Consider the following 26753-nt stretch of genomic DNA (forward strand, 5'->3'; position numbering starts at 1 on the left):
TCGAGAAGGCAGGAGACGGGAGGAGGCCGAGAGAAATATATCAAGAAGAGACCAGGAGTTTCTCAAAGACAGTCCTCACCCACTTCAGAAGAGTCATAAGGTTTGGGTAACTTTAAAAATGTTGAGAAGCTAAATGGAAGCAAATGTAGATGGTGATATACCTATCTTGAGAAATACTTATTATAATGTGGATTTTATATTACTTAGTTGTTATTCTTTATTCACTCACTTACTCCTTTTTCCTCATCAAAAAGAGAATATATATATATGTGTGTGCGTGTGTGTGTGTGTGTGTGTGTGTGTGTGTGTGTGTGTGTGTGTGTGTGTGTATATATACATATATACACGTTTGTATATATAGGAGTACACAGGGATATCTTTTCTGTGTAATGGATTTGTTCACTGACTTTTATGAATACTGCAATGGGGGCCCTCAACTCACAAGTAGGAGGGGTTATCCCCCACAGCTAGACATTTCCTCTAGCTCAACGCAGGGTCATCTACTAGAGACCTCAGCCTTGGAATCACATGTTCATTGCCATTTTTGTTATTATTTGCATTTCTTGGTTCTTATTGTTTAGGGAGTAGATCGATTAAGTTTGAATCTGCTAATTTCAATGATAGATTGACAGATAAATACAGATGGCTAAGGACAAAGTAAAATTCATTTCTTTTAATGTCAATGGGCTATTAAATCCAATCAAACGTAATAGAATTTTATCCAAAATGAAAAAAGAACAAGCCCATGTAGTATATTTACAGGAAACTCATTTAAGTGATAATGAGCATAAAAAACTAAAGAGAATGGGCTTCACTAACCTGTTTTTCTCCTCATATAAATCAGGACATAGGAGAGGAGTTGCTATTCTTATTTCAAGTAAGCTAAATTTTGAAAAAGTATTTGAAATGAGAGATAAAGAGGGCAGATATATTCTGGCAAGGGGGAATACAGACGGAAATTCAGTTACTCTATTGAATATATACGCACCCCTGGGAAGTGATATTGGTTTCTTTCAGAAAATTACTACTATTATGGTAGCAGAAATAGAAGGTCTCCTGATATGTGGGAAGAGACTTAAATTTACAATTACAACCAAACTTAGATTCTTCCAATAGAAAAACCTATGAAACAAAATCTTTACATAAGAAAGTTAATACACTTTTTGAGGATGTTGGTTTAATTGATATATGGAGGGATATTTTCCCTGACAGAAGGGATTACACTTATTATTCTGCTCCCCATTCTGTATATACAAGAATAGACTATTTTATAACATTTGGAAAAGACAAAGACAAAATAAGCACCTGTGGAATTGGGACAATAGATGTAAGTGACCATGCACCTATATATTTATCTGTTGATTTTGACCTACAGCCAAAGAATGCTATTTGGAAACTAAATTCAAGTCTACTCAATGATCCGTACTTTATGGAATAATTAAAAAAGAAATTTGTCTCTACTTAGAATTTAATGATAATGGAGAGGTTTGACCTCCCATTTTATGGGATACTCTGAAGGCGGTCTTAAGAGGGAAAATTATAGCGTTATCTTCATATAAGGAATAAAACATTAGAGGAATTACAAAATAGGCTGAAGGAACTAGAGAAAAACACAAATTGAATTTGGCACAGGATACATTAGGGGAAATTAAAAGAATTAGGAATGAAATAAATAGTTTGGCTATGCAAGAAATTAGAAAAAACAGTGTTTCTGAAACAGAGACATTATGAACGTGGATCGAAACCTATGAAAATACTGGCGTGGAAACTGAAAAAAAAATAGCAGAAAATACAATTCATAGAATTAGGGACCCAAGAACAAAAATGATTAAAAAAAATAAGCTAAGTGAAATTCAAGAAGCTTTTGAAGTGTTTTACAAAACTCTATATTCCAAAGTTCCAGGGGGAAGCATAACCCAAATTGACATCTTCTTGAATTCTCTGGAGTTACCCAGTTTAAGCAAAGAACAAAATAGAAAGATAACTGCTGACATAACTGAAGTTGAATTAAAAGCTGCAATCAGTAGGCTTAAATTAAGCAAATCACCAGGATCAGATGGGTATACGGCAGAGTGGTACAAAGAATTTAAAAATGAGTTAATTCTTATTTTAGTCCCCACACTGAACTGGGCTCTAAAAAAGGCACAAATGCCACCCAGTTGGAAGGAAGCGATAATCTCAGCTATACCAAAAGAAGGCAAGGATAAAATGGAATGCAGGTCATTTAGACCAATATCCGTTCTTAATGTAGATTATAGGTTATTTACCTCCATCATGGCCAAACGATTAGAGGAGTTTCTACCCATACTGATACGTAACAATCAGACAGGTTTTATATGACAACGCCAGACACAAGACAATATACAAAGGACACTTCACATCATGGATCATATACAAAAAAATAAAAATTGAAGCAATAGTGATAAGTGTGCACGCTGAAAAAGCATTTGATTCGGTTAATTGGAATTTTCTTTACAGAGTTTTACATAGAGTTGGTTTCCAAGACAATTATTAAAACTACACAGACACTATATGACAATCCTACTGCTAGGATTAAAATCAACGGATATTTATCAAATAGTCTTACCCTAGAAAGGGGCATGAGACAGGGTTGTGCATGGTCACCACTACTCTTCGCGTTATATCTGGAACCATTAGCTCCATACATCAGACAAAATGAAGATATCAGATATTTTTACCATTAAAGGAACAGAGCATAAATTGGCTTGTTATGCAGATGACATTTTGATCTATCTAGGGCAACCAACATACTCTTTACCTAAATTGACGCAATCCTTTGAACAATATGGTCAATTATCAGGATACGAGATCAACATAGATAAAACCCAATTACTTTCATATTACTCTAGCCCACCAAGAGAAATTGAAAGTCGATATCCCTGGGCGTGGCACACAGAGTCTTTCAAATACTTGGGCATCATAATGTCAAAAGATTTGGCAAAATTATCAGAACGTAATTATCAGCCTTTATATAAAAAAATTAAGGAAGATGTGGCAAGATGGAATTTGATTCCTTTTTTTAGTCTCAGTTCAAGGATTGAGTCTATTAAAATGAATATACTGCCCAGACTGTTATATCTCTTTCAAACCCTACCAATAGAGATGAATCAAAATCAATTCAATGAATGGAACAAGATGCTATTAAGGTATATTCGGCAGGGTAAAAGGCCTAGAGTTCATCTCAAAACTTTGCAATTAGCAAAGGAAAAGGGGGGATGGGGCCTACTTTCTCTTAGAGATTATCATTTTACAGCACAGTTGAGAGCTGTGATATGTTGGTGCAACCCATAATATGACGCTCAATGGAAAAACATTGAGCAGCGGGTACTTCCCATCCCCACACAAGCAATTTTGGCTGATAACAACCTGCAAAGGTACATCAATACTATTGATAACCCATGGGTGAAATTGACTTAAAATATGGAAAACTACCATAAAAGAATATAATCTAGAGGGAGATACTGCAATTCTTAAATGGTGTGCATATGACTCGGATTTTACACCAAATAGATTGGATGCTAGATTTAAGGACTGGACAGCTAAAGGAATAACAGTTATTTGCAGCATAATGAAAGAAGGAACACTGTTCAGTTTTGAAATGCTTAAAGAGAAACACATTAGAAAAACAAGATTTTTATCAGTATTTACAGATGCGACAATATGTAAATAAGACGCTTAAAAATGTAACCAAGGCAAGTACGTGCTTGATAGAGCTCTTTAGAAAAGCATATAATTCAGATAATGGTAGTAGAATGATTTCAAGCATGTATAAGGGGTTGTCAAATCTTAAAACACATTCCACTTCATACATTAAAACAAAATGGGAGAAGGAAGGAGGGATAATAATATCTGAGGAAGAATGGACAACAAAATGGAGGTATCAATGGAAGTGTACCAGTTCACAGAAATGGAGGGAGTTTGGATGGAAAAACTTGATAAGATATTTTATTACACCCTCTCAGAAATCCCATTATGATAGTAACCTCCCTGTTTGCTGGAGAAATTGTGGAAATCAAAATGCAAATCATTATCATATTTTTTGGAACTGCCCTGTTATCAAAAACTATTGGAGGGGGATACACAATGCCCTACAAGACATCTTTAAATGTGAAATACCCTTAGAGAGTAAGACCATATATTTTGGATATATACCTCAAGAATGGTTGAAAAGAGATAAATATTTAATGAATATACTGTTGGTGGCTGGTAAAAAGACTCTTACTAGGAAATAGTTATCACAGGAGATCCCAACTTTAAATACATGGATGGAAATTACAATGGACATTTACAAAATGGAGAAGATAACAGCATCTGTTAATCATAAGCTGGAACAATTTGATTCATACTGGGAAAAATGGTTTAACTACATAATGCCTCATAGGCCTGATTTTATTCTCACAAATCAATGAATATGTTGTAGCGGTGTGCTACACGCAGCACTGAAGTAACGACACGGAGTTGGTAAACTGCAGTTAAAGAAGATTTTATTTGAACTTCGCGGCTTCACTTTAAAGCTTCCCTGATCCCGCCCTCCCCGGGCGCGGATGCTGTACGAGGCACGTAATCACAGTCCCGCGCGAGCTTTTCCCTGTTAGTGAAGCAGACCTGGCGCCCTTTTGGGACTGGCCTTTATTCCGGCGCGCTGGCTATTTGTGAGCCGGTTGGAGTGCGCGAGGAAGTGGGTCGCCACATAATCGCCCCCCCAGAACCGGCGATACACCCCCCCAATGTCCACAGTCTGGGCTGGACCCTGTTTGGGAGATCGGCCCCTGCACCACGGTGCCAGGAACTCGACCAGTTGCGCCACGTCCACATGGGCCGGTTTGAGGCGGTCCACCGTGAAAACCTTCTCTCTCCCCCCAACGTCCAGCACGGACGTGGACCCGTTGTTCCTGAGCATCGTAAACGGCCCCTCGTAGGGCCGTTGCAGCGGTGGTCGATGCCTGCCCCTTCGTACAAACACAAACTTACAGTTCTGCAGGTCTTTGGGTACGCAGGTCGGGTTCTGCCCATGCTGCGAAGTGGGTATGGGGGCCAGGTTACCGAGCCTCTCGCGTAGTCTGCCCAGGACTGCTGCAGGTTCTTCGTTGTGCCCCTTTGGGGCTGGTATGAACTCCCCGAGGATGATCAGGGGTGCGCCGTACACCAACTCGGCCGACGAGGTGTGCAGATCGTCTTTGGGCACCGTGCGGATGCCGAGTAGGACTCAGGGAAGCTCGTCCACCCAGTTAGCTCCTCGCAGGCGGGCCATGAGAGCCGACTTTAGGTGACGGTGGAAACGCTCCACCAGGCCGTTCAACTGTGGGTGGTAGGCAGTTGTGTGGTGCAGCTGTGTCCCCAAAAGGCTGGCCATAGCTGACCACAGGCTGGAGGTGAACTGGGCGCCTCTGTCAGAGGTAATGTGGGCCGCTACACCAAAGCGGGACACCCAGGTGGTGATCAGTGCCCGGGCGCAAGATTCGGAGGTGGTGTCGGTGAGCGGGATCGCCTCTGGTCATCTGGTGAACCGGTCAACGATAGTGAGGAGGTGCCGCGCGGACTGGCAGGGGGCCCACGATATCCACATGAATGTGGTCGAAATGCCGGTGGGTGGGGTGGAACTGCTGCAGCAGAGCTTTGGTGTGCCGCTGCACCTTGGCCGTCTGGCAGTGCATGCACGTTTTGGCCCAATCACTGACCTGCTTGCGGAGACCGTGCCAAACTAACCTGCTGGAGACCATCCGGACGGTTGTCCTGATGGAGGAGTGCGCTAAGTTATGAATGGAGTCGAAAACACGGCGCCACCAGTTTGCCGGGACAACGGGACAGGGTTGGCCGGTGGTGACGTCACAGAGTGGCGTCCTCTCACCTGGGCCTACGGGGAGGTCCTGGAGCTGCAAACCAGAGACTGCAGTTCTGTAACTAGGGATCTCCTCGTCTGCCTGCTGCGCCTCTGCCAGCGCCTCAAAGTCTACCCCTTGGGAAAGGGCATGAACGTTAGGGCGAGAGAGCGCGTCCGCCACGACATTGTCCTTACCCAAGACATGCCGGACATCCGTCGTGTATGTAGGACAGATGGCACTGCTGGCGGGACGACCAGGGGTCAGACACCTTCGTGAATGTTAAGGTAAGCGGCTTGTGGTCCGTGAACACGGTGAAGGGCCTACCTTACAAGAAGTACCTGAAATGCCGGATTGCCAGGTATAGCGCCAATAGTTCCCAGTCGAAAGCACTGTATTTAAGCTTGGGCAGTCACAGGTGTTTGCTGAAAAACGCCAGGGGTTGCCAGCAACCTGCGATGAGTTGCTCCAGTACCCCACTGACTGTCGTGTTAGATGTGTCCACTGTGAGGGCGGTAGGGACGTCCATTCTGGGGTGCACTAGCATCGCGGCGTTTGCCAAGGCTTCTTTCGTTTTAATGAAAACAGCAGCGGACTCCTCGTCCCAGGTAACGTCCTTGCCCGGACCCGACATCAGGGCGAACAGGGGGCGCATGATTCGGGCAGCTGAAGGGAGGAAGTGGTGGTAGAAATTTACCATACGAATTCCTGAAGGTCTTTGATTGTGGTGGGTTGGGGACTGTGTCTACCTTAGCAGGCAGAGGGGTTGTCCCGTCTTTAGTAATCCTGTGGCCCAGGAAGTTGATGGTGTCGAGCCTGAACTGGCATTTGGCCGGGTTGATTGTTAGACCGTATTCACTCAGTTGGGCGTAGAATTGACGGAGGTGGGACAGATGCTCCTGACGACTACTGCTGGCTATGAGGATGTCGTCCAAATAGCTGAAAGCAAAGTCCAGGTCGCGTCCCACCGTGTCCATTAACCGCTGGAACATCTATGCGGCATTCTTCAGGCCGAACGGCATGTGGAGGAACTCGAAAAGGCCGAACAGGGTGATAAATGCCGTTTTGGGGACGTCGTCTGGATGCATTGGGATTTGTTGGTATCCCCGGACAAGGTCTACCTTGGAGAAGATCCGTGCGCCGTGCAGGTTTGCTGCAAAATCCTGAATGTGCGGCACAGGGTAGCGGCCCGGTGTTGTAGCCTCGTTCAGCCTGCGGTAGTCGCTGCATGGTCTCCAGCCCCCGGTCACTTTGGGCACCATGTGCAGGGGGGAGGCCCATGGGCTGTTGGACCTCCGTATGATTCACAATTCCTCCACCCTCTTGAACTCCTCCTTCGCCAGTCAGAGCTTGTCCGGGGGAAGCCTTCGAGCACGGGCGTGGAGGGGTGGTCCCTGGGTCGGGATATGGTGCTGTATGCTGTGTCGGGGCATGGCTGCCGTGAACTGCGGTGCCAGAACCGATGGGAAATCTGCCAGGACCCTGGTGAAGTCATCGTCGGACAGCGTGATGGAGTGAGGTGAGGGGCTGGCAACTGGGCTGCACCCAGGGAGAACGTCTGAAGTGTCTCGGCATGGACCAGTCTCTTCCTGGGCAGGTTGACCAGCAGGCTGTGAGCCTGCAAAAAATCTGCACCCAGAAGCAGTTGGGCTATGGCGGCCCGTGTGAAGTCCCACATGAACCAGCTGGAGCCAAACTGTAGCTGCACCGTACGGGTGCCATAGGTCCTTACTGTGCTGCCGTTCATGGCCCTCAGGGGGGGACCCGGTGCCTTGTTGCGGGTGTCGTAACTCGCCGGAGGTAAGACGCTGATCTCTGCACCGGTGTCAACCAAAAAGTGGCGTCCCGACCTTTAAATTTGAAGAAACCTTGCGACCTTTTATTCAATATTTTAATATGGTTTGATTTATTGCACTTCCAGTTATTTTCTCAAAACTTTGGATTTGATCAGAAAGTTTCTCTTTTTTCTTGCTTCTACTCTCAGTATGGGCTGCCCAGTCCCTTTTTTTCCTCTTCTTCTGTTTTTTTTTTGTTTAGTAGGTTTTTTATGTATATAAAAATTATAAAAGTTTCTTTATCATTTTTTTTTCTCTTGATGGAATGATAAGAGAATTAATTATCTTATTTTTTATTATATACTATTAGATTAATACTATGTATGATCTTGATAATGGTTATTTTACCTTTTATATGAATTGTTATCAATATAGATATCAGCAATAATTCTCCTCTTCTTTATACATATGTACTTTTTTAATTAATAAAAAGATTGAGACATTGCAGAGAGACATTGATAGGATGCAGAAGTGTGCTGAGAAGTTCACTTGGAGTTCAACCAATGGAGTTCATTGAACTCCAATGGAGTTCAACCCGGTACACTTTGGAAGGACAAACTCCAAGGAAGAGTACTAAGTAAGTGGCAGGATATTTGGTAATGTGGAGGAGCAGAGGGATCTGTAGGTAAATGTCCACAGATCCCTGAAATTTGCCTCACAGGAAGATAGGGTAGTTAAGAAAGCTTATGGGGTGTTAGCTTTCATAAGTCAAAGGATAGAGTTTAAGAGACGTGATGTAATGATGCAGCTCTATAAAACTCTAGTTAGGCCACACTTGGAGTACTGTGTCCAGTTCTGGTCACCTCACTAGAGGAAGGATGTGGAAGCATTGGAAAGGGTACAGAGGAGATATACCAGGATACTGCCTGGTTTAGAGAGTATGGATTATGATCAGAGATTAAGGGAGCTAGGGCTTTACTCTTTGGAGAGAAGGAGGATGAGAGGAGACATGATAGAGGTGTACAAGATATTAAGAGGAATAGACAGAGTGGGCAGCCAGTGCCTCTTCCCCAGGGCACCACTGCTCAGTACAAGAGGACACGGCTTTAAGTTAAAGGGAAGGAAGTTCAAGGGGGATATTAGAGGAAGGTTTTTCACTCAGAAAGTGGTTGGTGCGTGGAATGCACTGCCTGAGTCAGTGGTAGAGGCGGACAAACTAGTGAAATTTAAGAGACTACTAGACAAGTATATGGAGGAATTTAAGGTGGGGGTTATATGTGAGGCAGTATTTGAGGGCCAGCACAACATTGTGGGCTGAAGGGCCTGTATTGTGCTGTACTATTCTATGTTATGAAAGAAATAAAAGAACCTTTAGGGTGTTCTGCACAAGGACTCCCAAGTTCCACTGTATCTCAGATTCCTGAATTTTCTCCCCGTTTAGAAAACAGCCCACACATTTATTTCTCTTACCAAAGTGTACGACCATGCATTTTCCAACATTGTATTCTATTTGCCACATTCTTGCCCATTCTCCTAATCTGTCCAAATCCTTCTGCATCCTACCTGTTTCCTCAACACTACCTGCCCCTCCAATCTTCATAGCATCTGCAAACTTGATAACAAAGCCATCTATTCCATCATCTAAATCATTTATATACAGTATAAAAAGGAGTGATCCCAACTCCGACTTCTGCAGAACACCACTAGTCACTGGCAGCCAACCAGACAGGATTCTTTTATTCCCACTCACTTCCTCCTACCAATCAGCCAATGCTCTCACCCTGTTAGTAACTTTCCAGTAATACTGTGGACTATTAACTGAGTAAGCAGCTTCATGTGTGGCACCTAATCAAAGGCCTTTTGAAAGTGCAACATCCACTATACCCCCTTTATTTATCCTACTTGTAATCTCCTCAATGAATTCCAACAAGTTCATAAGGCACGATTTTCCCTTAAGGAAACTATATCTTCTCCTGTGTCACCAAATACACCATCACCTCATCCTTAACCATTGATTCTAACATCTTCTCAACTGCTGAGGTCAGGCTAACCGGTCTGCAATTTCCTTTCTGCTGCCTTCCTCCTTTCTTAAAGAGTGGAGTGACATTTGCAATTTTCTAGTCCTCTGGCTCCATGCCAGAGTCCAATGATTTTTGAAAGATGATTTCTAATGCCACCACAATCTCTATAACGCTACCTCTTTCAGAAGCCTAGGGCTACAGCTATGAAGATCCCTGCTGCACCTAATGATCTTGTGATCTCTGTCTCAGAGGCTGTTAGACTGTCATTAAAGAGAGTGAACCCTCACAAGGTGGAAGGTCCCAATGGAGTACCTGGTAAGCATCTGAAAAACTGTGCCAACCAACTGGTGGAAGTATTCAAGGACATTTTCAACCTCTCACTGCCATGGGCAGAAGTTTCCACTTGCTTCAAAAAGACAAGAATTATGAGGTTGGTCATGTCTAGACTGAACTCCTGCCTCAGCAAGGACCTGGACCCATTGCAATTTGCCTATCACCACATTGAGTCAATAGCAGATGCAATCTCAATGGCTCTTCACATGGCTTTAGACCACCTGGACAACACAAACACCCATGTCAGGATACTGTTCATTGACTATAGCTCAGCATTTAATACCATCATTCCCACAATCCTGATTGAGAAGTTGCAGAACGTGGGCCTCTGTACCTCCCTCTGCAATTGGATCCTCAACTTCCTAACTGGAAAACCACAATCTGACGATCTCACTGACGATCAACACTGGTGCACCTCAGGTGTGTGTGGTTAGTACACTGTTCTACTCTCTCTATACCCACAACTGGGTGGCCAGGCATAGCTCAAATAGCATCTATAACTATAAATTTGCTGACGATACAACCATTGTTGGTAGAATCTCAAGTGGTGATCAGAGAGCATATAGGAGTGAGATATGCCAACCAGTGGATTGGTATCACAGCAACAACCTGGCACTCAACGTCAGTAAGACGAAAGAGTGGATTGTAGCCTTCTGAAAGGGTAAGACGAAGGAACACATACCAATCCTCAGAGGGATCAGAAGGGGAGAGAGTGAGCAGTTTCAAGTTCCTGGGTGTCAAATCTTGGAGGCTCTAACTTGGTCTAAACATATCAATACAGTTGTAAAGAAGGCAAGACAGAGGCTATACTTCATTAGGAGTTTGAAGAGATTTTGAATGTCGACAAAAACACTCAACAACTGAGACAGGTACCATGGAGAGCATTATGACAGGCTGCATCACTGTCTGATCTAAAGGTTGGGGGGGGGCTACTGCACAGGACTGAAAGAAGCAGCAGAGGGTTATAAATTTAATCGGCTCCATCTTGGGTAATAGACTACAAAGTACCCAGCACATCTTCGTGTCTCAGAAAGGCAGTGTCCATTATTAAGTACCTCCAACACACAGAGCATGCACTTTTCTCACTGTTACCATCTGGTAGGAGGTACAGAAGCCTGAAGGCACACACTCAGCAATTCAGGAACAGCTTCTTCCCCTCTGCCATCTGATTCCTCAATGGAGATTGAACCCTTGGACCTTTTTAATCTATAGTATTTCTGTTTAATGCACGATTTTAATCTATTCAATATACATATACTGTAATTGATTTACTTATTATAACCATATAACAATTACAGCACAGAAATAGACCAACTTAGCCCTTCTAGTCCGTGCTGAACGCTTACTCTCACTTAGTCCCACTGACCCACACTCAGCCCATAATCCACCATTCCTTTCCTGTCCATATACCTATCCCATTTTACTTTAAATGACAATACCAAACCTGCCTCTACCACTTCTACTGGAAGCTCGTTCCACACAGCTACCACTCTCTGAGTAAAGAAATTCCCCCTCGTGTTACTCTTAAACTTTTGCCCCCAACTCTCAAATCATGTCCCCTTGTTTGAATCTCCCCTACTCTCAATGGAAAAAGCTTATCCACGTCAACGCTTATCTATTCCCCTCATAATTATAAATACCTCTATCAAGTCACCCCTCAACCTTCTACACTCCAAAGAATAAAGGCCTAACTTGTTCAACCTTTCCCTGTAACTTAGGTGCTGAAACCCAGGTAACATTCTAGTAAATCTTCTCTGTACTCTCTGTACTTTGTTGACATCTTTCCTATAATTCGGTGACCAGAACTGTACACAATACTCCAAATTCGGCCTTATCAATGCCTTGTACAATTTTAACATTACATCTCAACTCCTATACTCAATGCTCTGATTTATAAAGGCCAGCATACCAAAAGCTTTCTTCACCACCCTATCCACATGAGATTCCACTTTCAGGGAATTATGCACCATTATTCCTAGATCACTCTGTTCTACTGCATTCCTCAATGCCCTACCATTTACCATGTATGTCCTATTTTGATAATTCCTCCCAAAATGTAGCACCTCACACTTATCAGCATTAAACTCCATCTGCCATCGTTCAGCTCACTCTTCTAACTGGCCTAAATCTCTCAGCAAACTTTGAAAACCTACTTCATTATCCACAACGCCACCTATTTTAGTATCATCTGCGTACTTACTAATCCAATTTACCACCCCATCATCCAGATCATTAATGTATATGACAAACAACATTGGACCCAGTGCAGATCCCTGAGGCACACCACTAGTCACCAGCCTCCAACCTGACAAACAGTTATCCACCACTACTCATGTGACATCTCCCATCCAGCCACTTTTGAATCCATTTTACTACTTCAATATTAATACCTAATGATCAAACATTCCTAACGAACCTTCCATGTGGAACCTTGTCAAAGGCCTTACTGAAGTCCATATAGACAACATCCACTGCTTTACCTTTCTTAACTTTCCTAGTAACTTCTGCAAAAAATTCAATAAGATTTGTCAAACATGACATTGCTGCAAAAAACTATCCTGCATACATTTTACAAACTCAAAACCATCCAGCCCTTTTACAGAACTCCCACAATCACCACCTTGTGCTTACTACAAATATCTGCCATATCCCTACAAATTTGCTCCTCTAATTCTCGCTCCCCATTAGATGGTCTATAATACAGCCCTATAGATGTTACTAAACCGTTTCCATTTCTCAATTCCACCCAAATAGGCTCCCTAGACAAGCCCTCTAATCTATCCTGCCAAAGCACTGCTGTAATATTTTCTCGCAGAAGCAATGCAACACCTCCCCCTCTTGCCCCTCTGATTCAATCACACCTGAAGCAATGAAATCCAGGAATATTTAGTTGCCAATCACACCCCTCTTGCAACCATGTTTTACTAATAGCTACAACATCATATTTCCAGGTATCAATCCATGCTCTAAGCTCATCCACCTTTCTTACAATGCTCCTAGCATTAAAATAAATGCAGTTAAGAAACTCTCCACATCTTACTCTCTGTTTATCCCTAACAGTGCAAACAACTTTATTATCTTCTTCCTTCTCCCCTACACCTTCGGTCTGAGCGCTCCCCATCTCTATCACCTGCCTATCCTCCCTCACATACTGTCTACCAGCTTTCTCTATTTGTGAACTAACCTCCTCTCTCCTAGTCTCTTCAATTTGATTCCCACCCCCCCCCAACCATTCAAGTTTAACGTCTCCTCAGTATCTAGTTTAAAGTCTCCCCAGTCTCTTTGATGATGGATGCTACTTTTCTATAGCAACATTTCATGTAATTGTTGGGAAAGTTTTGGAACCTTGTCAAAGGCCTTAATGAAGTCCATATCGACTACAACCACTGCTTTACCCTCGTCAACTTTCCTAGTAACTTCTTCAAAAAAATTCAATAAGATTTGTCAAACATGACCTTCCACACACAAATCCATGCTGACTGTTCCTAATCGGACCCTGTCTATCCAGATAACATAGACCATCTCGAAGAATTCTTTCCATTAATTTGCCCACCACTGACGTCAAACTTACAGGCCTATAATTGCTAGGTTTACTCTTAGAATCCTTTTTAAACAATGGAACCACATGAGCAATACGCCAATCCTCCAGCACCATCCCCATTACTAATGACATTTGAAATATTTCTGTCAGAGTCCCTGCTATTTCTACACTAAGGTCCTAGGGAATATCCTGTCAGGACCCGAAGACTTATCCACTTTTATATTCCTTAAAAGTGCCAGTACTTCCTCTTCTTTAATCATCATAGTTTCTAGAACTTCCCTACTTGTTTCCCTTACCTTACAAAATTCAATATCCTCCTCCTTAGTGAATACCGAAGAAAAGAAATTGTTTAAAATCTCCTCCATCTCTTTTGGTTCCACACATAGCTGTCAACTCTGATTCTCTAAGAGGCCAATTTTAACCCTCACTATCCTTTTGCTATTAATATAACTGTAGAAACCCTTTGGATGTATTTTCACCTCACTTGCCAAAGCAACCTCGTATCTTCTTGCAGCTTTTCTAATTTCTTTAAGATTCTTTTTACATTCTTTATTTTCCTGGAGCATCTCATTTACTCCATGCTGCCTGTATTTATTGTAGATATCTCGCTTTTCCTGAACCAAGTTTCCAATATCCCCTGAAAACCATGGAGGTCTCAAACTTTTAACCTTTCCTTTCAACCTAACAGGAACATAGAGGTCCTGCACCCTCAAAATTTCACCTTTAAATGACCACCATTTCTCTATTACATCCTTCCCATAAAACAAATTGTTCCATAAAACAACTTTGTCACATGGTGCGAGCAGAATCATCTGCAGTTTAATGTGAAAAAGACTAAGGAGCTGGTGGTGGACCTGAGGAGGGCTAAGGCACTGGTAACACCTGTTTCCATCCAAGGGGTCAGTGTGGACATAATGGAGGATTACATATACCTGGGGATATGAATTGACAATAAACTGGACTGGTCAAAGAACACTGAGGCTGTCTAAAAGAAGGGTCAGAGCCGTCTCTATTTCCTGAGGAGACTAAGGTCCTTTAACATCTGTCAGATGATGTTGAGGATGTTCTGTGGTGGCCAGTGCTATCATGTTTGCTGTTGTGTGCTGGGGCAGCAGGCTGAGGGTAGCGGACACCAACAGAATCAACAAACTCATTCATAAGGCCAGTGATGTTGTGGGGGTGGAACTGGACTCTGACGGTGGTGTCTGAAAAGAGGATGCTGTCCAGGTTGCATGCCATCCTGGACAATGTCTCCCATCCACTCCATAATGTACTGGTTAGGCACAGGAGTACATTCAGCCAGAGATTCATTCCACCAAGATGCAACACTGAGCGTCACAGGAAGTAATTCCTGCCTGTGGCCATCAAACTTTACAACTCCTCCCCTGGAGTGTCAGACACCCTGAGACAATAGGCAGGTCCGGCACTTAATTTTTCCACTTGGCATTATTAACCTATTATTATTTAATTATTTATGATTTCATATTGCAATATTTCTTCACTATTTTTGGTCCTGCGGCTGTAATGAAACCCTATTTCCCTCGGGATCAATGAAGTATGTCTGTCTGTCTGTCTGTCTGTAACGTTTATGTCCTCCAACCGTCACTTGCTGGTGACAGTCATCCAGAATTAGTCCATATAACCTATAAGCATATAACAATTACAGCACGGAAACAGGCGATTTCGGCCCTTCTAGTCCGTGCCGACGCTTACACTCACTGGCCCACACTCAGCCTATAACCCTCCATTCATTTCCTGTCAATATACCTATCCAATTTTACTTTAAATGACAATACAGAAGGTGGGATCTGTACAGATTAGATGGGTTGCACCTGAACTTGAGGGGGAGCAATATCCTTGCAGGTAGGTTTGCTAGCATGGTTCAGGAGGGTTTAAACTAATTTGCAAGAGGGATGGGACCCAGAGCGATAGAGCAGTGAAAGAAGGGCATGGAGTAAAGCCAGATGTAACATATAGAGAGGCTTTGATGAAAAAGAAGCAGAATAAAGGGTGTAAAAGTAGTAAGGTACAAGGGCTAAAGTGCGTGTGCTTCAATGCAAGAAGCATCAGGAACAAAGGTGATGAACTGAGAGCTTGGATACATACATGGAATTATGATGTAGTGGCCATTACAGAGACTTGGCTGGCACCAGGGCAGGAATGGATTCTCAATATTCCTGGATTTCAGTGCTTTAAAATGGATAGAGGGGGGGAAGGGGAGGATGGGTGGCATTACTAGTCAGGGATACTCTTTTGAGTCAGTATGGGGGGAAGTCAGGAACAGGAAGGGAGCAGTTACTCTACTGGGGGTATTCTATAGGCCCCCTGGTAGCAGCAAAGATACCAAGGAGCAGATTGGGAGGCAGATTTTGGAAAGGTGCCAAAATAACAGGGTTGTTATCATGGGTGACTTTAACTTCCCTAATATTGATTGGCACTTGTTTCGTTCCAAGGTGATGGGGCAGAGTTTGTTAAGTGTGTCCAGGATGGATTCCTGTCACAGTATGTTGACAGGCCAACTAGGGGGAATGACAAACTAGATCCAGTATTAGATAACGAACTGGGTCAGGTCACAGATCTGTCAGTGGGTGAGCATCTGGGCGACAGTGATCACCGCTCCCTGAACTTTAGCATTATCATGGAAAAGGATAGAATTAGAGAGGACAGGAAAATTTTTAATTGGGGAAGGGCAAATTATGAGGCTATGAGATCTTGCGGGTGTGAATTGGGATGATGTTTTCGTAGGGAAATGTACTATGGACATGTGGTTGATGTTTAAGGATCTTTTACAGGAGGTTAGGGATAAATTTGTCCCAGTGAAGAAGATAAAGAATGGTAGGATGAAGGAACCATGGGTGACAAGTGAAGTGGAAAATCTAGTCAGGTGGAAGAAGGCAGCATGCATGAGGTTTAGGAAGCAAGGATCAGATGGGTCTTTTGAGGAATATAAGGTAGCAAGAAAGGAGCTTAAGAAGGGGCTGAGAAGAGCAAGAAAGGGGCATGAGAAGGCCTTGGCGAGTAGAGTAAAGGAAAACCCCAAGGCATTCTTCAATTATGTGAAGAACAAAAGGATGACAGGAGTAAAGGTAGGACCGATTAGAGATAAAAGTGGGAAGATGAGCCTGGAGGCTGAGGAAGTGAGCAAGGTCCTCAGTGAATATTTCTCTTTGATATTCACCAATGAGAGGGAACTTGATGATGGTGAGGACAATATGAGTGAGGTTGATGTTCTGGAGCATGTTGATATTAAGGGAGAGGAGGTATTGTAGTTGTTAAAATACATTAGGACGGATAAGTCTCCGGGGCCTGACAGAATATTCCCCAGGCTGCTCCACGAGGCGAGAGAAGAGATTACTGAGACTCTGGTTAGGATCTTTATGTCCTCATTGTCCACGGGAATGGTACCAGAGGAGTGGAGGGAGGCGAATGTTGTCCCCTTGTTCAAAAAAGGTAGTAGGGATAGTCTGGGTAATTATAGACCCGTGAGCCTTACGTCTGTGGTGGGAAAGCTGTTGGAAAAGATTCTTAGAGATAGGATTTATGGGCATTTAGAGAATCATGGTCTGATCAGGGACAGTCAGCATGGCTTTGTGAAGGGCAGATCGTGCCTAACAAGACTGATAGAGTTCTTTGAGGAGGTGACCAGGCATATAGATGAGGGTAGTGCAGTGGATGTGATCTGCATGGATTTTAGTAAGGCATTTGACAAGGTTCCACATGGTAGTCTTATTCAGGAAGTCAGAAGGCATGAGATCCAGGGAAGTTTGGCCAAACTCAGAATGGTGGTGCAGGCTCGAAGGGCCGAATGGTCTACTTCCGCACCTATTGTCTATTGTCTATAACAGTCTCTTAAACTTCACTAGTGTATCTGCCTCCACAACTGACTTAGGCAGTGCATTCCATGCACCAACCACTCTCTGAGTGAAAAACCTTCCTCTAATATCCCCCTTGAACTTCCCTCCCTTTAACTTAAAACCATGTCCTCTTGTAGTTTGGCCAGGTGGATTCAGAATTGGCTTGCCTGCAGAAGGCAGGGGGTCCTAGTGGAGGGAGTACATTCAGATTGGAGGGTTGTGACTAGTGGAGTCCCACAAGGATCTGTTCTGGGACCTCTACTTTTCGTGATTTTTATTAACGACCTGGATGTGGGGGTAGAAAGGCGGGTTGGCAAGTTTGCAGACGACACAAAGGTTGGTGGTGTTGTAGATAGTGTAGAGGATTGTTGGAAGATTGCAGAAAGACATTGATAAGATGCAGAAGGGGGCTGAGAAGTGGCAGATGGAGTTCAACCCGGAGAAGTGTGAGGTGGTACACTTTGGAAGGACAAACTCCAAGGCAGAGTACAAAGTAAATGGCAGGATACTTGATAGTGTGGAGGAGCAGAGGGATCTGTGGGTACATGTCCACAGATCCCTGAAAGTTGCCTCACAGGTAGATAGGGTAGTTAAGAAAGCTTATGGGGTGTTAGCTTTCATAAGTTGAGGGATAGAGTTTAAGAGACGCGATGTAATGATGCAGCTCTATAAAACTCTAGTTAGGCCACACTTGGAGTACTGTGTCCAGTTCTGGTTGCCTCACTATAGGAAGGATGTGGAAGCATTGGAAAGGGTACAGAGGAGATTTACCAGGATGCTGAGAGTATGCATTATGATCAGAGATTAAGGGAACTAGGGCTTTACTCTTTGGAGAGAAGAAGAATGAGAGGAGACATGATAGAGGTGTACAAGATATTAAGAGGAATAGACAGAGTGGACAGCCAGTGCCTCTTCCCCAGGGCACCACTGCTCAGTACAAGAGGACATGACTTTAAGTTAAAGGGAGGGAAGTTCAAGGAGGATATTAGAGGAAGGTTTTTCACTCAGAGGGTGGTTGGTGCGTGGAATGCACTGCCTGAGTCAGTGGTGGAGGCACATACACTAGTGAAGTTTAAGAGACCGTTATAGACAATAGACAATAGGTGCAGAAGTAGACCATTCGGCCCTTCGAGCCTGCACCACCATTCTGAGATCATGGCTGATCATCTACTATCAATACCCGGTTCCTGCCTTGTCCCCATATCCCTTGATTCCCCTATCCATAAGATACCTATCTAGCTCCTTCTTGAAAGCATCCAGAGAATTGGCCTCCACTGCCTTCTGAGGCAGTGCATTCCGCACCCCCACAACTCTCTGGGACAAGAAGTTTTTCCTTAACTCTGTCCTAAATAACATGCCCTCTGGTACTGGACTCTCCCAGCATCTAGAACATATTTCCTGCCTCTATCTTGTCCTTGTCCTATCTTGTCCAATCCCTTAATAATCTTATATGTTGCAATCAGATCCCCACTCAATCTCCTTAATTCCAGCGTGTCCAAGCCCAGTCTCTCAAACCTCTCTGCATAAGACAGTCCGGACACCTCAGGAATTAACCTTGTGAATCTACGCTGCACTTCCTCTATAGCCAGGATGTCCTTCCTTAACCCTGGAGACCAAAACTGTACACAATACTCCAGGTGTGGTCTCACCAGGGCCCTGTACAAATGCAAAAGGATTTCCTTGCTCTTGTACACAATTCCCTTTGTAATAAAGGCCAACATTCCATTAGCCTTCTTCACTGCCTGCTGCACTTGCTCATTCACCTTCAGTGACTGATGAACAAGGACTCCTAGATCTCTTTGTATTTCTCCCTTACCTAACTCTACACCGTTCAGATAACAATCTGCCTTCCTGTTCTTACTCCCAAAGTGGATAACCTCACACTTATTCACATTAAACGTCATCTGCCAAGTATCTGCCCACTCACTCAGCCTATCCAAGTCACCCTGAATTCTCCTAACATCCTCATCACATGTCACACTGCCACCCAGCTGAGTATCATCAGCAAACTTGCTGATGTTATTCTCAATGTATATGGAGGAATTTAAGGTGGGGGGTTATATGGGAGGCAGGGTTTGAGGGTTGGCACAACATTGTGGGTCGAAGGGCCTGTAATGTGCTGTGCTATTCTATGTTCTATGTCAAAACAACAATTTTCATGTCATCCAAGTTAAAGATAGGTAATTTCATCCTGAACTTTGAAATGCCTTCTGAAATGGCTTAACATCCCACAAACCAAGGCCATTTAAACATGGCAGTAAATAAATGCCAAGAAAAAAAAAACTATCCTTAAATTTGAATCACTTCCCGCTACGGAACTTCAAAAATATATACTTAGCTTGCTTTGACAGAGAGCATAATCAAGTCACGCACTTACCAAGACAAAAATTTTTAAAAATGATTACCAAGCTGTTATAAACAATTATTACCCAAGGCAATTCCATCTTCAGCTGTTAGATGACAATCCACTAGCTTTAGAATCTTCAGTGTAAAGCTTGGCTGGAGTTTCTGAGTAAAGAGTGAGAGGTTCCCTCCCAAGTCACAATTCCAGGATAAATCGATCTTTTCAATGTTAACCAAGAACTGGATGGATTCACCTGCAATGTAATTCCAAAATTAGCCTTATTCATCAGATGAGGGTTCACTCGTTTACTTCCACGCATGGGGAAACACTTTCAAGCTTTTGCCAAAAGGCCGAAGTATAAAATTGCAAAGAAAAACGTTAGCTAAGTGCACCTACCCAGTGAGGAGACGTCCAACGCAGAGAGGGCACAACTGGACAGCTCAAGCACCCTTAGCTTGGGTGTATGTTGCAAATGACTGTTTAGCAGATTCAGAGCTCCACCAATCGATTCATTCCATGACAAGTCCAGCTCCTCCAAGGATGGAAAGTTTGGCAGTACAGCAGCTGTAAAGATCAAAGAATTGGATGGTGCTGCTCACAGAATGATGCCTTTTGGTTTATTTTGTCTGGCTTAATATGTTGAATGGGATTGGTGGGCAGAATGTTGAAACCCAAGTTGTTTGAGGCTACATTTCAACATTCAGAATCAAATCCATAAGAAAATAAGACAAAGAAGCAGAATTAGGCCATTCAGCCCATCAAGTTTGCTCTGCTATTCTATCATGGCTGATCCATGTTCCTGCTCAACCCCATATGCAGGTTGCATGCCATCCTGGACAATGTCTCCCATCCACTCCATAATGTACTGGTTAGGCACAGGAGTACATTCAGCCAGAGATTCATTCCACCGAGATGCAACACTGAGCGTCACAGGAAGTAATTCCTGCCTGTGGCCATCAAACTTTACAACTCCTCCCCTGGAGTGTCAGACACCCTGAGCCAATAGGCTGGTCCTGGACTTATTTCCACTTGGCATAATTTACTTATTATTATTTAATTATTTATGGTTTTATATTGCTATATGTCTACACTATTCTTGGTTGGTGCGACTGTAACGAAAACCAATTTCCCTCGGGATCAATAAAGTATGTCAGTCTGTCTGTCAACTTTCCTCGTAACCTCTTCAAAAAATTCAATAAGACTTGTCAAAAATGACCTTCCACGCACAAATCCATGTTGACTGTTCCTAATCAGACCCTGTCTATCCAGATAATTATATATACCATCTCTAAGAATACGTTCCATTAATTTACCCACCACTATGTCAAACTTAGACAGGCCTGTAATTGCTAGGTTTACTCTTAGAACCCTTTTTGAACAATGGAACCACATGAGCAATACGCCAGTCCTCCGGCACCATCCCCATTTCTAATGACATTTGAAATATTTCTGTCAGAGCCCCTGCTATTTCTAACCTCCCTCAAGGTCCTGGGGAATATCCTGTCAGGACCTGGAGATTTATCCACTTTTATATTCCTTAAAAGTGCCAGTACTTCCTCCTCTTTAATCGTCATAGTTTCCATAACTTCCCTACTTGCTTCCCTTACCTTACACAATTCAATATCCTTCTCCTTAGTGAATATCGAAGAAATGAAATTGTTCAAAATCTCCCCAATCTCGTTCGGCTCCACACATAGCTGTCCACTCTGATTCTCTAAGGAACCAATTTTATCCCTCACTATCCTTTTGCTATTAATATAACTGTAGAAACCCTTTGGATTTATTTTCACCTTACTTGCCTTACACCTTACACTATTTTTGGTTGGTGCGACTGTAACAAAACCCAATTTCCCTCGGGATCAATAAAATATGTCTGTCTGTCTGCCTGCCAAAGCAACCTCATATCTTCTTTTAGCTTTTCTAATTTCTTTCTTAAGATTCTTCTTACATTCTTTATATTCCTCCAGCACCTCATTTGCTCCATGCTGCCTATATTTATTGTAGATATCTCACTTTTTCCTAACCAAGTTTTCAATATCCCTTGAAAACCATGGCTCACTTAAAACTTTTAACCTTTCCTTTCAACCTAACAGGAACATAAAGATTCTGTACCCTCAAAATTTCACCTTGCAGTGACCGCCATTTCTCTATTACATCCTTCCCACAAAACAAACTGTCCCAATCCACTCCTAAATCCTTTCGCATTGCCTCAAATTAGCCTTTCTCTAATCAAAAATCTCAATCCTGGGTCCAGTCCTATCTTTCTCCATAATTAGATTGAAACTAATGGCATTGTGATCACTAGACCTGAAGTGCTCCCCAAGACATACCTCCATCGCCTGACCTATTTCATTCCCTAACAGGAGATCCAACACTACCCCTTCTCTAGTTGGTACCTCTATGTATTGCTGCAAAAAACTATCCTGCACACATTTTACAAACTCCAAGCCATCCATCCCTTTTACAGTATGGGCTTCCCAGTCTATGTGTGGAAAATTAAAATCTCTCACAATCACAACCCTGTGCTTACTACAAATATCTGCTATCTCCTTGCAAGTTTGCTCCTCCAATTCTCGCTCCCCATTAGGTGGTCTACAATACACCCCTATAAGTGTTGCTACACCTTTCCCATTCCTCAATTCCATCAACACCCCCTTTCTTCAACGCGTTTTTTACCATCAGAAAAAAACGAAGTAATACAGAGTCTTACAGAATTTTAGAATCTAACACAATACCAAAGTTTTTTTTTCCTACAGAGTAATACAGTTATACATTCAATTCAGTTTCTAGATGGTTACCGATTGCATTGTCACTTCCTTTAATATCTTAACATCTTGTACCTTACTAAAGTCTTGTAGCATCAGACTCCAATTTAATAACCACCTACTTTTAGGTCTTATTTTTCTTTAGCAAACAAAAACTAAAGAGTTGTGATCTTAGCTTACGGGTATACTACAAAAATTCATGCAAATACTAATCTTTATGTTGTTTTCAAACTTAACAGGCAGGCCTCCATGTGGGTTGTCTTTTATTATTCACGTGCTTTGTCGAACTCCCTTAAAACCGGCTTTTGCTATTTAAATATGGCGTCCCCATTAACCCTCGCCTCTTTTCCTGTTAATTCCCATGTGGGGAGCTTGTGCACCCTGGCGAAATAGGCTTTCGTCCACTCCTTCCATAGGAGTTATTTTATCAACAATGTGTTCCAAACTTAGACCATCTTCTGAATTTCCACCCAATTCTTTAATTTTACGCAAATTGCTAGTTTTCTCTTCGGGACCCTTCAGGCTATTAGTTTTCAGTTTAAACTCTTTGTTCAAGCAGCATTTCAAATTCTGCCTTTTCATACCACACTCTGGAATAACAACAGCATGTGGGGCCCCTTTACCTTCCAACTCAACCTGTAATTGATTCACAGGCTTTGTGGTACCAAGCCATTGTCGCTGTAGCCTGGTTGTTGCTTCTGATATCAGTCCAGCCTTTAAATCTTCTTCATTCAATTTGGGAACCACATATTTCCCTTTTCCTTCAATAATAATATTCATCTCCCCACCTTTGATCTCCTCACTAACTTTTAACACACCTTCGAGCACAAACACCTGGGAACTCTCACTTCCCACTATTTCCAAGGTTAACCCTTTCTTCACTGCACCAAGTCCATCTGACCCACAAGGACTGCATTCCTTTTCAACTGAATCAAATATCTCAGACTTTTTCTGAGCTCCATTACTAGGTTCAGTACCACGTGCATCCACATCTTGGACACACTCAAACGGGACATTTGCCTCTTCCAGGCTTTCAATACCCGTACCCAATCCAAATTCTAAATTCCCCCGATTCTCCCAGCTACTCTCTGGGCAACTCCCTTCCAGAGTAAACTCACCCCCGCAGGCTGAAACAACCTCATCTGCCAACCCAACAGACTTCTTCAAGGTAAGGGCACCCTTTTCATCTAGGACTGCCCTCATTTCATTATCGGGAACACCTTTAGAATTTTCCACTTCTTCAAACAGTTCTGCCAAACCAGACAGATCATCCATGTCCAACCCTGGACCTTTTAACAGCTTTATCTGTTTCTCATCTTTATTTCCTGCCTCTAGAACTTTTCTCCTCGCTAAGGGCAGGTCTACCTCCTTCCTCTCCCTTACTCTCTTTCACTTTCCTATTCTCCATTCCCCCCCTCCCCTTGGTACAGGGTCGGTAAAAACGTCTCGGCCAAATTGATACTGGCCTGATTTAAACTGTTCTCTGTCTCAGCTGCCTTTCTCGACATGTTGCGAGTGACCGCGCATGCGGGATAGATCTTGGAACCTAGGGGCGGGACTGCAACAATCACCTGCTGGCTCGTCAGCGTCGTTGCTGACCAAACCTTACCACTGGCTAAACCTTTGCTCTTGCCTTAACTTCTCCATCTCCAAGTCATGTTTCCTCTGTTTCTCTGCCTCCCTCTCCTTCTCGGCTCTTTCCTTTTCTTTCTCAGCTCTCTCCCTCTCTTTCTCGGCCCTCTCTCTCTCTCCTTTTCAGCTGCTTCCAGCTGTTTTAACTGAATTTCATGCTCCCTTTGTTTCTCAGCCCTGTCCTGCTCCCTTTTCACCGCTAACTCCTTTAGCTGGAGCTCATGCTCCCTTTGTCTCTTGGCCCTTTATTTCTCTTTCTCTCTCTCGGCTCTTTCTTTCTCCTTCTCAGCTGCTTCCAGCTGCTTTAACTTAATTGCATGTTACAACCTTAATTTCTCCAACTCTAACTGAGCCATCCCACTAGCTGGTACCTTTTCAGGGATATTTTCCAATACATCAGCTGCAAACACATTCTTCTCAATATGATACTGAGTTATGACCCTTCGCACCTCCCGCTTTTTCATTGACAACCTCACCTCTGCGAGATTTAACCCTTTCGCCAGATTTATCAAGTCCGATTTGGTGGCCGCCTCTAGCGCCTCCAGAATCAGGTTTTCTATAAATTCACCCACGTCCATCTTTGCTGGTTTCCCGTCTGGCTACCCGCGTAACCAGATCCAAGTTTGGACTTACAAGCCCGATTCACTGGCCTCCCAATTTGGTGTCAAATCCCGAGACAAGAACCCCAATTGTTACGTACCCCATAACTGGGTCACTTACCAGCAAAGATAAGAGAGGTCCGTTGAAGTCTGATGGTACTATTTTTAACAGTATTTATTGATAAAAATACACAAAAATAATATCAATGCAAACATACAGATAATATATGTCGTCAATACTAAATCTAAAAGCGCGGGTATAATAATACTCAATAAGAAATAGCTCTATCGTTGTCTAGGGGATAATGTATTGTCCGATGGAAATATAAAAGTCACTTTAGTTCATTCAAGCTGCAGGCTGCAGCCTTTGGTTGGAGTCAAGAGAGAGAGTTTTAAAACTTGCCCATTCCTTTTATGATGTCAATCCTTCGAGAGTCGTTGGGGCTGATTTCTCTGTGTTAGCTAAAGCCGTTCTTCCGTGGTAAGACCCACCAATTCCGAGGCAAATGGAACAGGACGCAAGTGGGCTTTCCACCGGCTTTCGCTATTACGCTGTTACAGGAGTTCCAGTGTTTCTTCTGGTGTGTCTAAAGGGGCTGTTCCCCAGACCCTCTTTTATCCCCACTCACGGGGTCTCAGATGTCACTCAGGGTGGAATGATGCCATCCCCCAACCAGCCCACGTTGCCTGAGGGCTTCCACGAAGCATAGTACTCAATACACAATTCCGTCTCCAAGAGACAATGACCTTTTCCGTGGCTTTGTATCGCTGAGGGCCAGGACATTCCAAACGTCTCTCTCTCATTTCCTGGGTCTCCTGCCCTGACTTAATCGCGATCTTGCGATTCTCAAAAAGGAGGGGGGCACAGGCGTAACAAAATATTCACCCTAGATAAGCCCTCTAATCTATCCTGCAAAAGCACTGCTGTAACATTTTCTCTGACAAGTAACACAACACCTCCCCCTCTTGTCCCTCCGATTCTATCACACCTGAAGCAACGAAATCCAGGAATATTCAGTTGCTAATCACACCCCTCCTGCAACCATGTTTCACTAATAGCTACAAAATCATACTTCCATGCTCTAAGCTCACCCACCTTTCTTACAATGCTCCTAGCATTAAAATAACTGCATTTAAGAAATTCTCCACCTCTTCCTCTCTGATTATCTCTAACAGTACAAAGAACTTTACTGTCTTCTTTTTCTTCCTTCTCCCATACATCTGTTCCTAAACTCTGGTTCGCCTTAGAAAAGCTTCTAATAGCTTTTTTAGTTGCTTTTTGTTGGATTTTAAAAGCTTCCCAATCATCCAACTTCCCACTCATTTTTGCTACTCTTTGCCCTTTCCTTGGCTTTTATGCAGTTCATAGCTTCCCCTGTCAGCCGTGGTTGCCTAGCCCTGTCATGAGAACAACTTCCTCTGAGGGGCATATCTAGCCTATGCCTTGTGAACTATTCCCAGAAATTTCAGCCATCTCCACTCTGTCATCATCCCTACCAGTATCCTCCTCCAATCCACCTGGGCAAGCTCCTCTCTCAGGCCTCTGTGAGTCCCCTTATTCCTTTGCGATGATACATATGACTTATGCTTCTCCTTCTCAAATTGCATTATGAATTTAATCATATTATGATTACTACCTCCTAAAGGTTCCTTTACATTAACGTCCCTAATAAGATCTGGGTTATTACACAACAACCAATCTAATTGGATATTCCCGAAGTAGGCTCAAGCACAAGCTGCTCTAAAATGCCATCTCATAGGCATTCAACAACTTCTCTCTCTTACGATCTGACACCAACCTGACTTTCCCAATCGCCTTGTATTTTGAAGTCCCCCATGACAATTGTGTCATTACCATTATTACAAGCCTTATCCAGCTCCCTTTGCAATCTCAACCCCACATCTTAATGACTATTTGCAGGCCTCTATTTGGGTCCCATAATCGATTTTTTACCCTTGCAGTTTCCAAACTCCACCTACAAAGATTCAACATTCTCTGATCCTATGTCACCTCTTTCTAAAGATGCAATTCCATCTCTTACCAACAGA

At 43.2% G+C, this 26753-nt stretch overlaps 1 protein-coding gene across 5 annotated transcripts in view; it reads right to left on the reverse strand.

Moving 5' to 3' along the window:
* The window catches only part of lrrc31 (leucine rich repeat containing 31), a 251951-nt gene that overhangs the window by 138010 nt on the left and 87188 nt on the right, over positions 1 to 26753 (reverse strand). For all 5 annotated transcript variants that reach the window (XM_059991201.1, XM_059991177.1, XM_059991193.1 and 2 more), the window contains 2 exons: positions 20105 to 20272; positions 19794 to 19961 (listed from right to left, as the gene is read on the reverse strand). In XM_059991201.1, the coding sequence (XP_059847184.1) occupies positions 19794 to 19961; positions 20105 to 20272 (336 nt within the window). The remainder of the gene's footprint in view (positions 1 to 19793; positions 19962 to 20104; positions 20273 to 26753) is intronic.

This window comes from Hypanus sabinus, chromosome 2 (genome assembly GCF_030144855.1).
Source record: "Hypanus sabinus isolate sHypSab1 chromosome 2, sHypSab1.hap1, whole genome shotgun sequence".
Lineage (NCBI taxonomy): Eukaryota > Metazoa > Chordata > Chondrichthyes > Myliobatiformes > Dasyatidae > Hypanus > Hypanus sabinus.